The sequence below is a fragment of the Ammospiza caudacuta genome, chromosome 9 (assembly GCF_027887145.1).
Source record: "Ammospiza caudacuta isolate bAmmCau1 chromosome 9, bAmmCau1.pri, whole genome shotgun sequence".
Classification (NCBI taxonomy): Eukaryota; Metazoa; Chordata; class Aves; order Passeriformes; family Passerellidae; genus Ammospiza; species Ammospiza caudacuta.
The window spans coordinates 10,097,965-10,113,342 of NC_080601.1; the positions used below are offsets into that span (position 1 = coordinate 10,097,965).

Below are 15,378 nucleotides of genomic sequence, written 5' to 3' on the forward strand. Positions count from 1 at the left end.
TTTTTCTCCATGAACATATGTATCCTGTCCTACCCTCTCACTATTGTCAGGTACTATTTTAAACTGGCAGATTCTACTCAAATTTTCTTAATTCTCAGGTTTTTGGTTTTTTGCTAAATGTAATCCTAGATCATAGCAGAAAATGAAATGGTTGCAAATTAAACTTCTAAAAGTTCTGAGATTAAAAGAGAATTTGGTGGTTGTTCTAGAGAAGCTTTGTCTCTCCCAGATACAAAATACAACCATTCACATATTTGGCAACAACAGTCCCACAATAACTGGCTTGCTTCTAATTTATTCCTTTTATGGGAATTTGAATGAGACCAGATTCACGGAAATAAGATCCATGATTGTGTAATTAATGACTGTATTGTAACAAATTTCCGTAAAGAGATTGAATTAATATTTTGTGGGCCCTTAGAAAACTTTGCATTGCATTGCAGTCAAACTCTCGACTTAGCAATATGATTTTTATAGGTCTGTTTGTTCATTAAACATTTCTTTGTTGTGAGGGCGGGGTGGGCTTTTTGATTGACTCTTTAAAAGGAAATTGTGTTTTTCCAAAACTCCTCTTCTGCCCTAATCCTGCTCCCTGATTTCACCATTAGTAAGTTTGAGTCAGAGCTCTGTGTGTCTGGCACAGGCTCCTGCCTCCTGAGCTGGTTATTTGTTAGCTGGCACTCAGCAAGCTGTTGTCTGGGGCGTGTTCCATCTGTGCCAGCTCGTGTCTGCCCAATATGGTGGGCTCACAGAACACACTCTTGGGTCGTGTCTTCTGGGGAGATGATTTTTTTTTTTTTTTGCTGGGAAAATGGATCCTAGCCCAGACTTTTTACTGGTTTGTTTACCCTGTATCATGTACTAGAGCTGCTCTGGAAATTCATGAGTTCCCACATAATACTCCTGCAGCCAAAACAAGCCTATCTCTTGCAGTGGCTGTTGTTACTCTTTTGTTGTAGGATACTATGATTTTCTTTAAAAAGCATGAGCTTAAGGAATATTTCCATTTCATATTTAGCTGTATTTCTGGTATTTTTTATGTCATGAGAATTTCCATTTCTGTTTAAATGATGGTTGTGACAGAATATCTGAATAGTAAGGGGTGGTAGAAGGATTTTAAATAATGAAAGCTCTCGAGTATCCTATCAAATTTTTTTATTTTAAATTTCACTTTAAGTAAGAGGCAGCTCCATTTTGCCTAAGTGATTTCTGCATATGTTTAGTCACATTGCAAAGACACCACCAAACTTAAATGAAAATAGAAGTATGTGCTATTGTAAAACTTTGTGGAGTCATGATTGTAGATTTCCGAAGGGCTTTGTACACTTAGTTTTATATTTTGTTTCATTTGAATGATAGTTATGTCAGATTTAGTGCTGAATTTTAAAAAAATATTTGGTAAAATTCCACGCTTTCTAGCGTAACTTTGTGTGACAAGGTTCATTTTTTGTTTACCCTAGGCCAATAAAAAGGGGAGACATTTTGCCACCAGAGAGAGGGAGAGAGGTTGCCAAGGAACTCGGGATACCCTACTATGAAACCAGTGTATTTGACCAGTTTGGAATTAAAGATGTGTTTGACAATGCAATTAGAGCTGCCCTGATCTCCAGAAGACACCTGCAATTCTGGAAATCTCATTTGAAGAAGGTCCAAAAACCTTTGCTTCAGGCTCCATTCCTACCTCCAAAAGCCCCTCCTCCAGTTATCAAAATTCCTGAGTGTCCCACGCTGAGCATGAATGAAGCTGGATATTTATTGGACAGCCCGCTGTGTGCAGATGTCATGTTTGTTCTTCAGGAGCAGGACTGCATTTTTGCTCACAAGATTTACCTAGCTACCTCCTCTTCCAAGTTTTATGACCTTTTCTTAATGGAATGTGAGGAAAGTCCATACTTGGATGAAACACAGTATAATAAAGAAAATACAAGTAAGGATGTTCTGACAAGTCACTTTGAGACAAACAGTGACAGTGACGAGGCATCCCTGAAATCTCTTGATGTTAAAATTCCCCCACCAGAAAGTAGTGAGTCTTTAAACGTGCTTGAATCTGAATGTGGTGAAACAAACTCTGCAGCAAGATCTCTGTCCTGCTGGGGTAAGGGGTTTGTTAGTGTGCACAAGGAAATGCAAGTGAATCCTGTCTCAAAGAGGACGTGTCCTGTAACTGTGGTAAAAATGGATTCCTCTGTGCAGGCTGCACCTTTTAAAACTGTTTTGCAGTTTTTATACACAGGCCAACTGGATGAAAATGAAAAAGACCTCACCAGACTGGCTCAGATTGCTGAAATCTTGGAAGTCTTTGACTTGAGAATGATGGTGGAGAATATTATGAATAAAGAAGCCTTCATGAATCAAGAGATTACTAAAGCATTTCATGTCAGGAAAGCTAATCGGATAAAAGAGTGCCTTTGCAAAGGGACATTTTCTGGTAAGTAAATACATGCTTAAGCAGGAAGAGAACTATTTTTTTTCTCATCCATGTTACTGTCACTTCATAGACTTCAAACAGTGTGACAGCTTACATTGTTCTGAGAGGAGGGATGACCCCAAAATTGTGGTGTTACCCAGGCCAACTGTTCCAGCCTGGGATTCTGTAGTTTCATTTCTCAAAATCTACTCACAGCTTTTAAATAAGAAACCCAATTACCAGAAATGTTGAACATTCAATATCCCCCTTTACAATTAAAGTTTTTTATTAACTATTTAAAATGTAAGAGTTATTTTTGAGATGGAGATCATGGGAAATGAAGGAAGTCCTTGGTTAACAGCATGAAGGTGAAACACATTCTTGAGAACAGGTTGCACCCTAAGCACAGACTTGCAGCACTGCTGTGCCTTTGTTCCCATGGCAGATGTGACATTTAAATTGGACGATGGAAGCATCAAGGCCCACAAGCCACTGCTGATCTGCAGCTGTGAGTGGATGTCTGCTATGTTTGGAGGATCATTTATTGAAAGCTCCAACAGTGAGGTATTTGTCTATTTTTGTCTCTTTTGTTTACAATGTCTGATGCATTTAGGATGATGGAAGCATCATTTATTTGAAAGGTTGCAACAATCCCTAAAATCAGGGATTTATTCTTCTTTGCAAACCTGGGGTTCTTTTCTTCTTAAGGCATTAAATAAGGCTGCCCAGGACACAACATACTTTCTCCAATGCACAAGTCTTCCTCCAGCACTGGACTGTGTTTAAACACAAAGTCCTGTCAAATATTAAATGTGGGGAAGGAAATTAAATAGGAATTTGTGAATTTCTTTAAAATATTTTTTTAGATTTTGTGAATATATATTTATAAAATCAAAATCACTACAAAGAATACTTGGGGTAGGGACATTGATAAAGAAATTAAAGATAAAAAAGGGTTAAAGACATATGAGTGTTAAACTAGAAAAGGAAGCTGTTTTCACAGTAGAAACTGAGCTAACTTTAGGAGAAATTCTACTAACTTTAGTAGAAACTCAGCCTAGATTCCGTAATGCATCATCTTGTCCTCTGGACTAAAGCAGGTATGCAATACAGTTCAAAAGATCTCAATGCTTTGAATAAGATTTTGCAGAAGAAGCCCTGTATTTTCATGTGCCTTCATGGTCTGTTTTTCAAATTCCAGACACATTGCTAATATTTTTTCTTGTGCCATACCCAGTTGTTTTTGTTTGTTTTTCTTGTTACTTTCCAGTTATGCTCATATGAAGTGTTAAAGTTTTTTGTGTTTAATATCCTGATAGATATTTTTCTACTTAGATTTTTCTGGCTTCTTCTAATACAGCTGTAAACATAATTCCTTTCCCAGAGGCACACTCAACAAGTGGTTAAAAAAAAAAAAAAAATTTGATTCTAGTATGCAGCATTTGGCAATGAAGAATATGCATTTATTTTCTACCAGCCTATTTTTAATTATTAGCTTCACAGTCTTAGCTCATCATTCCAATTTAAAATATTTAGCTTCCATTTTGTAGAGTTTAAAGCATTCAGTAATCCTTTTGGAAGTTTTAAAATATAGGTAGATATTAATTGAATGGTTTAGAAATAATAAAACCCATCTGTTTTTACATACTACCTTTTATGTATTTGGGGCAAATTTTATAAACTCATTCATTAAATTTACAGTTCTCTGCATTAACAAAAATATATCAATAATGAATGAGTTTCACAGCTAGCTGCTCTCACTTGGAGAACTGAGCTGTTTCCCAGAGTGGCTGATATGCATGAAAGGTTTATGCTTTAGCATGAGAAATTAGACAGTTTTTATCCTAGTCCTGGCAGCTTCATTCCATGCTGGTTACACTCACTACATGTGTGGGGCAGAAAGGGCTTACTTTTTTTTTCCTCATTTCTTCAGTTCTCAGTTCCTTCTCAACCTTGTTTACCTGGACAATTTGGTTATTTACCAAAAGACAGAGGGGTGGTTTTACTGTTATCCTTTGTTTTCTGTTATTCTCAAAATCCACAGGAAATCCCTTGCCAGGAGCAGATAGATTGCTTTCCTCAAGGAGTCCACCAAGGGAGGTTTGGCATGGGAAGTGCTCAGTGGCTGTTATGTGTAGCTGTCAATTTGCAGGCTGGAGAGCATTGAACAGAGTCACTGTTTGATGTGGATCCAATTCCAGCTTGGATATAACCTGGCAAAGGATCTGACTCTGGAGCAGTGCTTACCTGTTGGCAGTCTTGAACTTGAATGGGAAATTTCTGCTTTGAAAAATGTTTTCTCTGCATTTCTGAAATGCCTTGAAGAGAAAAAGGAGACAGTCAGGCAAAGTAAGAGAAGTGAAATGTAGCTGCTATCTGAAAATCCCTTAATAATTACTAATTCTCTTCTTAAATATCTTTTCCAGGTAGCTCTGCCCAACATAAACAAGACCTCCATGCAAGCAGTTTTAGATTACTTGTATACCAAGCAACTGTCCTCCAGTCAGGAACTGGACACCCTTGAGTTAATTGCATTGGCAAATAGGTTTTGCCTTCCTCACCTGATTGCTCTAGCAGGTAACAATTTTTTGGCCAGTATCTTCTGCAACAGCTGAAATTTGCTTTAATGGTTTTTGGAACACATCACATTTTCTCAAATGTCAGAGATTTTTTTTTTTTTTCTGAGAGGGGTATTGTAATGCAAATTGATATTTTCACACAGAGAAATGTATTTGCCTCTCTCTTGCCTTTTTTAGTTTCGTGATAATCCAGCTCAGAGCACTGAAGTTTTCTGTGCTTTAAAAACAGAAAGAGTAAACCTTCTCTTTAGCATTGAGGATAATGTCTGTGGATTGTAATATCCATTCTGTTGTTGATAATTTACCTAAAACCAGGAAGGATGTTGGGTTTTCCATTAAGTAATGAATGAAATGCTCCACTTTATATTTCTGTTCAAAGAGAGTAACTGAGCCAATTCAGAACTTAGCTATATGATCATGTTTTTAGAAATGCTGTCTAGGTCCCTTTTCACTAGATGAGAATTGGATATTTTGGTATATCCATGGGGACTGAACCTCATTTCAATCCCATATTTAAAGAAAAATTACAGGTTAGAATACCACTAAAGTTTTAAAAATAAATCCATACACAACCCCACCCTCTGGGATTGTTTGGGTCGTGTTAATTTGTCTCTCTCTGTGTCAGTAATTTGGCATTGTTCTGGAGACATGACCAAGACCAAAACTCAGAGAAAGCTGAAACAAAGCTACACCTACCTACAGGACTACATTTAGGCAAAATTTAATCACATACCAAACCCTGGCTGTCCTTCAGCTGTGCATCAGGACTGTGTCTGTTGTCTTTACTGCTTCTGATAGACCAAATCTTTATTGCCAGATTTTATTTGCACACTTTGGCTTACTTTTGGGTAGTTTTTAAGGTAACTGCAATATAAACATACATTCATTATTAAGAATATTTCATTCCATATAATTCTTGGTGAAATAATTTTGAGTCCAAAGGCTACTGCCAACAACTAAATCCAGCAGAATCAAACCAACTGCCAATGTTTCCCAAAAAACACTCAGACTTTTAAGATTCTAGGAAGGGGTTAAGGAGAATCTTGAATTGAGGTGATTGTTGAGGGGGGCTGGTTAGCCTTCATCTGAATCCCTAGGAACAGCCAATCTGAAAACTTAGAGGGCTTCAAGTGACCTTTTCTCTATCTGTGCTGTGTGAATACTCATTAATAAATAATTCAGTTGCCCTGTTGATTAAAAACTTTGTATGACTGAAAGGAGACAGCTGATCCATATTTCTAATTTAAATTGAATATTGCACCCATGCCAGAGAAAGACCAGTGGCTGCTGAACTTTGTGCTTCCATAAGTGGTTATGAGCCACATTTCAGCCACAGCTCTAAAGGTCAGGATTTGACTTGCCCAGACCTCAGCTTGCTAAGGATACCTGTGTGAACATGGCCCCTGCATAATGCTGGTTGCCACCAGGAGGAGGGAGCACATGCTGCCTGGCTTCTTTGTGACCATGGTGTGACCTTGCAGTGTGGCTGCTTGCCCTGTGAGTGATGAGTTTTCTCCCCTAACAGAGCAGCATGCCGTGCAAGAGCTGACAAAGGCCTCCATGAGCGGCGTTGCAATAGATGGAGAAGTCCTCTCCTATTTGGAACTGGCACAGGTCAGTGTTCACAGCCTTCTGGAGAGATTCTGGTCAGCTGCTGGACTTGCTTTTAGCTCCCTACTGGTTCTGAGCATTGCTTCCAAGTGGCTCAAAGCCTGCACTTCTGAGACTGACTGACAATAAAACTTAGCTCTGTTGTCTATTTTAAAGGAGGTTTTTTTTCATTAGTTCAAAAGTAAAATATCCCTTTAAGTAACCTCAGAGGAGTTGTCATCCAAATATATATTTTACTTTGTGTTGATTGTGGAACTTCCAAGCTCCATGTTCTCATGACCATGGTGCACTAACTAACATGAAAAGCAATGTATTAAGCTGGTCAGCTTTGTAATGGGGATTGATTCTTGCATTCCTTTCAATTCAGTTCTTGGAGATATATTTAGACCTGTACTGCAAAGAAAACATTTCTTGAATCCTTAAACTGGCTACTTAAAGTCAATCACCTGATAGTTCAGTGTATGTGCAAATCTTCTTTATGTTCAAGTGCATTTCAGTATTTCTTGAGTCCTATAAATAATTAAAAGAGAGAGCTCTTAGCTCACAGCTAAACTGCACAACTGTTTCCCAAAATGCAGCAGACTCTCAGCTACAGTGGAACAAGCTGAAATATTGTTTAAATTTTATTATTCCTGATTTCACACTAACAATGAGTCAGCTGCAGCTTAGCTTGAAGTAGCACTAAAACACTGCACAAAAGTAGCACTAAAACACTGGCCACCATGCAAGATACCCTGCAGCTGTTTTTGAGACCCTCTGTACAATACCTGTAATCTTGTTGCAAAACCAGAACTGAGCCCCTCCCAAGAGAAAGCAGCTCACTTCATTTCATTTTTATCTTAAGAAGAGAAATCTTTCTTGTATTTCCTTCTCCTGTTTGGAGACAGAAGCAATATTTCTTATGCTGTTAGAATATCCTCTGTGGCCAGCACCTAGCTCATGTTTATACTCTGAGATCAGAGCTGGCAGTCAGAATGATCACCTGGGACAGTACAGCCAGGTACCATCTGCTGGGACCATTCTAGCTTTAGTTGTTAATAGGGGCTGCAAAATGAATGATAACCCCAGGAAATGGAATAAGCTCTTTGTTTTTCTTCACAGTTTCACAATGCTAACCAGCTGGCAGCTTGGTGCTTGCACTACATCTGCACCAATTACAACAGCGTTTGCTCCAAGTTCCGCAAGGAAATCAAAGCTAAATCTTCAGGTATGGGCAACTTCCCTGCCAATTTTCATCAGGTTTCCCCTTCTTTCTCCCCACCCAGTTGATTAAACATAAAGACAAAGATGAGCTCACATAGCTAAGCCATGAGACTGAACCTCTGTGCTATCTTGAACAGCATTCATAAATTCTTATCTGCAAAGAAAGGTCATAATCATTAGCCTGATTGCTGGGCAAGCATCATGTTCTTTACCTAATTCAGTGATGCTAAAAGGAACGGAGCTCTTTTCAGGCTCTGCAATGAAAAATACACTCTTATAAAGGCCTTGCTTTTTTACAGCTTTGGTGAACCAATGCCTCTTGTGTGTAACCGCTTTCAAAGTCTTTTCACACATAAGGCATTTGAGGAAACCGGGTGAATCCTTGATAAGCAAGCCAGCATAGAAAATGTATCAATGATTACCTGCATAGCTTTTTGCAAGACATTTCTGGCATTTGTGTATCTTACTGGCATCTTTGGGGATTTTTAATTGTTTTTTTTTCCATCAGATAATCAAGAATATTTTGAGAGGCATCGGTGGCCGCCTGTGTGGTATTTGAAGGAAGAAGATCACTACCAGCGAGTTAAAAAGGAGAGGGAAAAGGAAGATGTTGCACTGAACAAACATCATTCAAAGCGGAAGTGGTGCTTCTGGAATTCCTCTGCTGTAGTTGCCTGAACAAAGCAAATAAGTGGAAATCCATAGCCAGAAGTTACTCTTATTGTTAGAAATAAGATAAAGTTCAGGTTTTCAGGAAACTGTGTTCCACTTGTGCATTTATTACTTCTAGGGTCAAAAGCACAAGCTCACTGAAAATGAGCCTGGAACAGCTCCTTGAAGTCATATGTATATTTTTGACTGGTAAGCAGATAAATGTCAACCATTATTACATTACTTTTTATACAAAAAAACCAAATCCAGCATTAATGTGTCAATCTCCAGTTGGGAAATATTTTTATACTGTCTGGTGTATTTTGTTCAGATAAAATTCTGGATACTGTTTTGTTTTACAGACCACAAAATAACCATGTAGCAGCTTTGTAATTAGATTTTAACTATTTTTACTATGCGAGTACAGTGAAATAGACAATCTTCAGTCATAAGAGACTGCTTTTAGAGTATCTCATAAAAAGTCATCTTAGGAAAAAAAATCTAGCTGTCTACTATAGGTTGTCTTTTTCAAACTAAGTACTGTGCACTGGTAATATAATTAGATGGTTATTTCCTCTTTCTAAAGCAAAGGGTTAGAATAAGATCCAATAACTGCAAGATATAGAGTGCTTGATCTTTGCTCAGCTGAATAATAGACAATATAATTACCTGTTCAACTGCAGGCAAATGTATTTCTAATATTTGCCATGTAAGTGCAAATAATTATGAATATGTGGGCCATGTGAAATCTAGTGATTCTAAGTATTCAGAGGTTTTATATGTCTAGATCAAAGAGGATATTTCTAAAATCATTTAGAAGGGCTTATTAATTTATATCCTTATACAAGTATGGATCTGAATGCAAAAAGCAGTCACACTGCTTGCATTTGAATTACTGCATGGCAGTTACCTTGTTCTGCAGGATCTTCACCATGCAGCCGTTCCTCATGCTGAATTCCTTTTTGCTTCAGTGCAAGCAAATGAAAGGGCTGCACAAACAAGTAGATCTAGTTATCTAGTGTTCCAGCATTTTGTAAGTGAAGAAGGGTCTTCACAAACAAGATTACTTCAGTTTGATCCAAATTATTTTATAGCTTTCCCAGGTAGAACTGAGAATTTTAGGTTATTTTTAAGTAGGTGATATATTTCCTGTGGAAGCAAATGTTCCCAGAATGCTGGGGGCAGACTGATGACAGAAAGGCAGGAATTCTGCACAAGTGGTGCAGGACAAGCAAAAGCTTCCAGTGTTTCCAAATAGCCTGTGTGTTTATGACTTTTTATCAACCATTACTCTAAAGCTGCAGTGTTACACTAGATTACATAAGGATGAGAGCATTTTTTTAAAAGACCAAAACTAAAATACATAGACTGTAGAACATACACATGCAATCCTGTGCAGTGTCTCAGGCACAACTCTGTAACCAAGGTAGTAATATGTATTAGGTTTGTTAATACTGTTCAGTGCTGGCAGCTCAGCACACCAATGTGAAAAGCTGTCTGTTTGTTTGTGGTTTTTTCTCTGTATCCAAAGGCAAGGCAGTACAGTCACCCCCCAGCACTGAAAGGCTTTGGCCTGAAAGCCATAAACACCTCGACATATTTGCATTCTGCACGGACTCATTGCCAGGCTGAGGCTGCCCCAGCTGGGTGGTGGGAGCCACCAGCATGGAGGAGAGGCTGCTCTACAAACCTGTATGAGGAGAGCAAGGGAGAGATTCCTACCCCTCTGAGATCCATCACCACGTGGTGATAAAGAAGGGCTATAAACGATGGTTGCAAATATGTCTCCTTAATTCTGGGTCAGTGGCAAAGTGGACAAGAACATGGAGTGAGAGAAGGTATGTCAAGACAGAATAATAGCTGTTGTCATAAAATGTTAAGCAGTCACATTTTAAGTAAGTATTGCTACTAGGTTTTACACAACCAAAGCTACTGTATGATTGTAATCTTGCCAAACTGTAATGGATATATAAATGAACCTGAGGTATATGCAATAATATCCAGTTATTCTAGTTATCAGCTACTATAACCAAGTGGCTGGTTCATTTGGTTAATGCTGTCTATGGCCTTTAATCTTGGTGGTTATTTTGTGTTTTTTATTTTGGAAAAAAAAGTAAATAAAACTGTTTAGTTACAAATTGTCTCCTAGCTCTTTGAAGAAACTTCCTTAATTTTGCCTTGCATCCTTCCCTTTTTAATGCTGCTTGTAAGCATTCAGTTGTGCTGCCATTCATTGAATTTTACTGAAATTTTGCATATTTGCATAGCACATTAGGATTTATGGTTGGGAATGTCACAAGGAAATCCTACAGTTTGCATATGATATTGGAAGGTTGGTGCTTGTCAGTTACTGTTAAACTGCACAGCAAAAGAAAAACAAACCTCTTGCCACTTTTCCCCATGGTTTCTAATATTTAATTAGCATGATATTACCCAAGGGACATGAAACTAATTGGTCATGACAGACACAGGGAGGAAAAATGTAGGTAAACAGCAGGATGTCTGTAAGGTTTTCAGTGTGCTCCAAAATATGTATAAACACTGTTTTCTCCACTTTCTCCCTGCCTTAGTTGTCAACCATCTTACAGAATTCCTCATTACCTATTAGCAAACCCTCAGCTTCCTGAATACAGCTTATTTAATTGATAGATGTGTAAAGCTGGTACTTTTCTAGACAATTTTTGCAAGATATCATGCAAAGAATGCCATGTTAAGAGCTTTGAAAAAAATCACAAAGCAATGGCAATGACATTGAAAGTAAGTACATTCAGTACAGTGTTTGCTTTTCAAGTGCTAATTTATGAAAATGTTACATATTTAATTTACTTTTGGAAGCAAAATTTTATTTCTTTGAACTTACCATTAGTAAAAAAAGGTAATGGGCTCAAAAGAGAGAGTGGTGATGTCAGGTGTAAAAATGTTTCTTTGTTTATGATAAAAGCAGTAGCATAGGAGGAAGGAGCAAATCAGAAGCATTGCTCTCCAGGGTATTCTGTTTGAAATATTAAGACCAATATTAAGAAGTCTTTGCTTCTGGGGAGTCTCATTCATCTTACCTCTTAGAAACAATGTTTTCCTATTTGTTCTTTAAGACAGAATTTCTGCCAGCAAGTTTTTCTGCACCACAACAGAAAAGTTTCTGTGGCTTCCTACCTGCAAGTAGCCCACCAAAGCCAGAAATAGCCAGGTGTTGTGTAAGATGGGAGTAGCCAGACTTCAGCCACAACCCCTGATTTCATTCACTGAAGATCTTCACAGTCCTTTAGTCAGATCAGGCCTCAAAGTGAGCAGAGGTAAGCTAGACAACACTAAAAATGTGTTAGCAAAGGTAAGCTAGACAACACTAAAAATGTGCTAACATAACATTTGTTATGTTAAGAAGGGTTGCCTAGTAGAAAAGAGTAGTCTGGAAATCCCTTCTGAGCACTGAAAGCATGGTTCTAACAGAGGGAGTAAGGAAAAGCAGCACAGTGATTTATTGCCCTGATTCTTCAGCAGCTTGCCTACAGATAGCCCTCAAGAACAGCTTATGCCTAGAAGTGTTTGATTTGTAGAACTGGGGGATTTCTTTCTTCCATGTTCAAATAACAAGCACTGATAGAGCAACTGAAGGCATTTGGAAATCCTTCTCTCAGGGTCAGGTCTCTCATCCTCTGGACAAAGAGGTTTAGATAAAGATCTAATGTACTAAATAGGATTAATTTTGGTACGCAAACTCCGGGATGGTGACATATTTCAATTCTTAACAGACTTTAATCCTAAAGTCTGGTGAAGAGATTTGCTTTGTCAGATGAAACTACAGTTTTGTCCCTATTCTGTCCCCTTTTTTTAAATCACAGTCTTGCTACTCTTGTCACAGGATAGGCCAACATTAATTTACTCTGGGTTGGATTCCAAAGTACGTACTATGCAGTGAGATGTCTTTAAGGGGGATGCTTGCCACTCCCGAATCCCCTTAGATTTTTGGTCTATTAAAATGATCTAACAGCATTTGCATGAGTTTACTTCTCCTGCAGGCAAGATTCCCATTGAAATGGATGAGATACTACACACACACTTGGGGCTTTGAGGTGCTGCCTAATGAATTTCCACATTATCATTTGCCTGTGTTCCAAATCTCCCAAAGAAGTCAGCTCTGTGTACTGCATGCAGGATAAGACAGTGTGTTAGCAGTGATAATCCCCATCCTGAAGGCTCTACAATAGGATAATTCATTGTCAGTTAACTTATGCCTTTGCCTTTAGCTAAGAGAACACAACCCATGTCATGGATTCACTTTGCACTAGCAGCCAGAGTAGTGAGACTGTTGTATATTTATATATGCAAACCAAATCCCTCACTGCTGCTTACATAAAAACCTTGATTTCTGGTATAAGTATGAAAAGCTTTTGGATCAAGGCGGCAGGAGGCTAAGATGGAAATTTGAACATTAGAAGATGCAAGAATGGTTATGCTAATGTATCCCAGCTCTAGAGAAGATCAAACTGAAAAGGTATAGCTGTGATTCAGGGCAAGCCTGGCATGGGACAACAGACTTGTGTGATGGCTCCTTTATAATTGTTCAGCCTCACCAGCTGGTTTGTAAGCAGGCCATATCTACAGCGTCTATCACTGGGATGTTCTGCAGCAGCAAACATTCCCAAGAGGCAGGTCCTGCATCCCACCCCCACAGGGGGCCCAGGTTACAGTGAAAACATTACAGTACATTGCTAACTCATATCAAGTCCTTTCCTGTACTCTGGTACCTCACAGTGTGTCCTTTGGCCTGCAGAGATGTCCTGGACATCATAGATCTGTTTTGTATATGTTGTGTCTGTGTATGTTTTTGTAACATCTTGAAGGATATTCCAGAGCAACAAGGACCTTACCCCAACACAGGAAGGATCTTCAGCCAGTTTCCTCCCAAGTGGCAGCAGATACTGGAATCAAGCTCTGTGGCAGCCAGGCATTGGCCTGTCTAGGGATTTCAAGATAAGAGTAATATAAATTAACAAATTTGCAAAACACCCAAAGTCAGAGACTGAGTGACTGAACAGAGGCATGAGCTGTGTGCCTGCATGGAGTATTTCAGGTACCATCAGAAGATGCTAAACTGGGAGGGGGATATGCCCTGGAGATAGCAGCTCTGATTTTCAGCTTTAAAGAAAAGCAGCCTTCACCTTTAGACAGAATTAGCAAGCTGGGTGCCATCCTTCTGTATTGCACAGGTCTGAGGCCATGGAGGGCTCCCTCACCCTCCACCCTCACACTCATCTGAAGTTTTAGATAAGCAGCCAAGCGATGACACTTCATGTAAAGATTTTCATAAGAAATTTTCTTGCCTTTGACATTAAAAAAGAAGAGATTCTTTAGTCCCCACTGGGATTAATATTTTTTTTAATTTATGGCTCTATAATAAGGATTACATGGCATTCCAGGTATTAGTACTGAGTATTCAAATTATCCTCACAGGCTATAAAAAACCCCCTATAATTAGCAGTTTATGAGTACATGATTAAATTTCCATCTTAGTTATTAAATATAAGCTGGTCATTCTGACTTCATGATCAGATGTGATTGCCTCCACCACTCAGTATTTTAAATATTAGTTATGCACTACATATTACAAAGAAAGTTCCTTACATATTTCTCTTGGGTCCTTAATTACAGCTACTTGTAAAATTTTGTGGATCCCTGTGCTCTTTGTATCACATTTACATTTTTCAGTTATGGAGTGTGTAGCGTGAGTTTCTAAATAATTGGCAGATCTCATCATGTGTTGAAAATCAGATAATGGTGCCTTTTCCCACAAGCAGTCTAAAGACAGGGGGTTTCTGAGGAGTCCCTGGGGACTCTCTGGGGTGGGAAATCTCTGTGAGTCCCTCCTGCTCTTGCAGGAACAGGACAGCTCTCCCTGCCACAGGAAGAGCTGCATCATCTTGCAGAGGATGTGATCAAGTGTCAGCAGTCCTGCAGTCTGTAAGCCATCCCACAGCACTCTGAAACAGCCTCAGCCAGGTGTGAGCACTCACACATTTGCTGCTTATCCCACAAGGACTCCCTCAGGCTGTTCTCTTGAGGCAGGTCCTCCCCAGCTTTGCTCCCCCTTCCTTTTGGCTGCCAAGGACAGCAAGGTCTGAGCATGCAGAGGTGATTTTTGGCCTGCTGAGCACAGTGCAGCTCTGGCAGCTCCCACAGCTGCACAGCCCTGCCCAGCTCCCTGGGGTAGGAAAGGTAACGAGCTGTAGACTGATGTCTGCCCTTAATGGGTGTTTTACCTGCTATGTGGGTCTGTTTGTTTGTTTGGTTTGTTCTCTGGAAGCTGTTTGTTAAGAAGACAGGAGGAATAAGAAATAAAATATTACTGTATCCAAAGATTATTTGGGTGATTACCTCAAGATAATTGGGTAATTAGGTTAAAGACTTGCTTTCCTTTCTGCTTAGGCCTCCAGTATGTCTGAAGGTGAGGAGGTGACTGAAGGTCAGAGCAGGCATTGCTGGGCAGAATTTTCCTGTTAATAGAAGAGATTGCTCCTCTGTAGCTGAACAGAGGGGCAAGGAGACTGGTGCCTGGGAGTTTGTTAGAATCCAAGAAATTATTCACCTTTAATTTTTTCTGCTACCTAATTGGCAAGGCACTATAGTAGGTGCTGTAGGGCTCCAGGAAGTGTTCTGTGCCCTGCACGGAGTGGGGGTACAGGGAGCACATGTGCCACACATCTGTAAAAGGCAGGCACTTGCTGCAGCTGTAGGGGTAGGATTTAGTGGCTTTGTTGTGCTCTTCTGGATCCATGGCTTTGTTTTGACATTGCACACCTGCCCAGCCCATTAACTCAGAGACTTGGGCCAGAGAACGTCATCCTAGAACCACGTTCTACCCTTGGGCTTCAAAAAGTTGTTTCCTTAAATCTGGTACCCAGACACTGAACAGAAATCCAGAAATCTTAC

At 39.3% G+C, this 15,378-nt stretch overlaps 1 protein-coding gene across 1 annotated transcript in view; it reads left to right on the top strand.

The window, feature by feature from the left end:
* RHOBTB1 (Rho related BTB domain containing 1) overlaps window positions 1-10,556 on the top strand; it is a 48,188-nt gene extending 37,632 nt beyond the window's left edge. Inside the window, exons 6-11 of the mRNA XM_058810420.1 lie at window positions 1,461-2,428; window positions 2,853-2,971; window positions 4,834-4,984; window positions 6,512-6,600; window positions 7,699-7,804; window positions 8,309-10,556. Coding sequence (XP_058666403.1) covers window positions 1,461-2,428; window positions 2,853-2,971; window positions 4,834-4,984; window positions 6,512-6,600; window positions 7,699-7,804; window positions 8,309-8,478 — 1,603 coding nt within the window. The 3' untranslated portion in view covers window positions 8,479-10,556. The remainder of the gene's footprint in view (window positions 1-1,460; window positions 2,429-2,852; window positions 2,972-4,833; window positions 4,985-6,511; window positions 6,601-7,698; window positions 7,805-8,308) is intronic.
* Window positions 10,557-15,378: the final 4,822 nt, after the last annotated feature.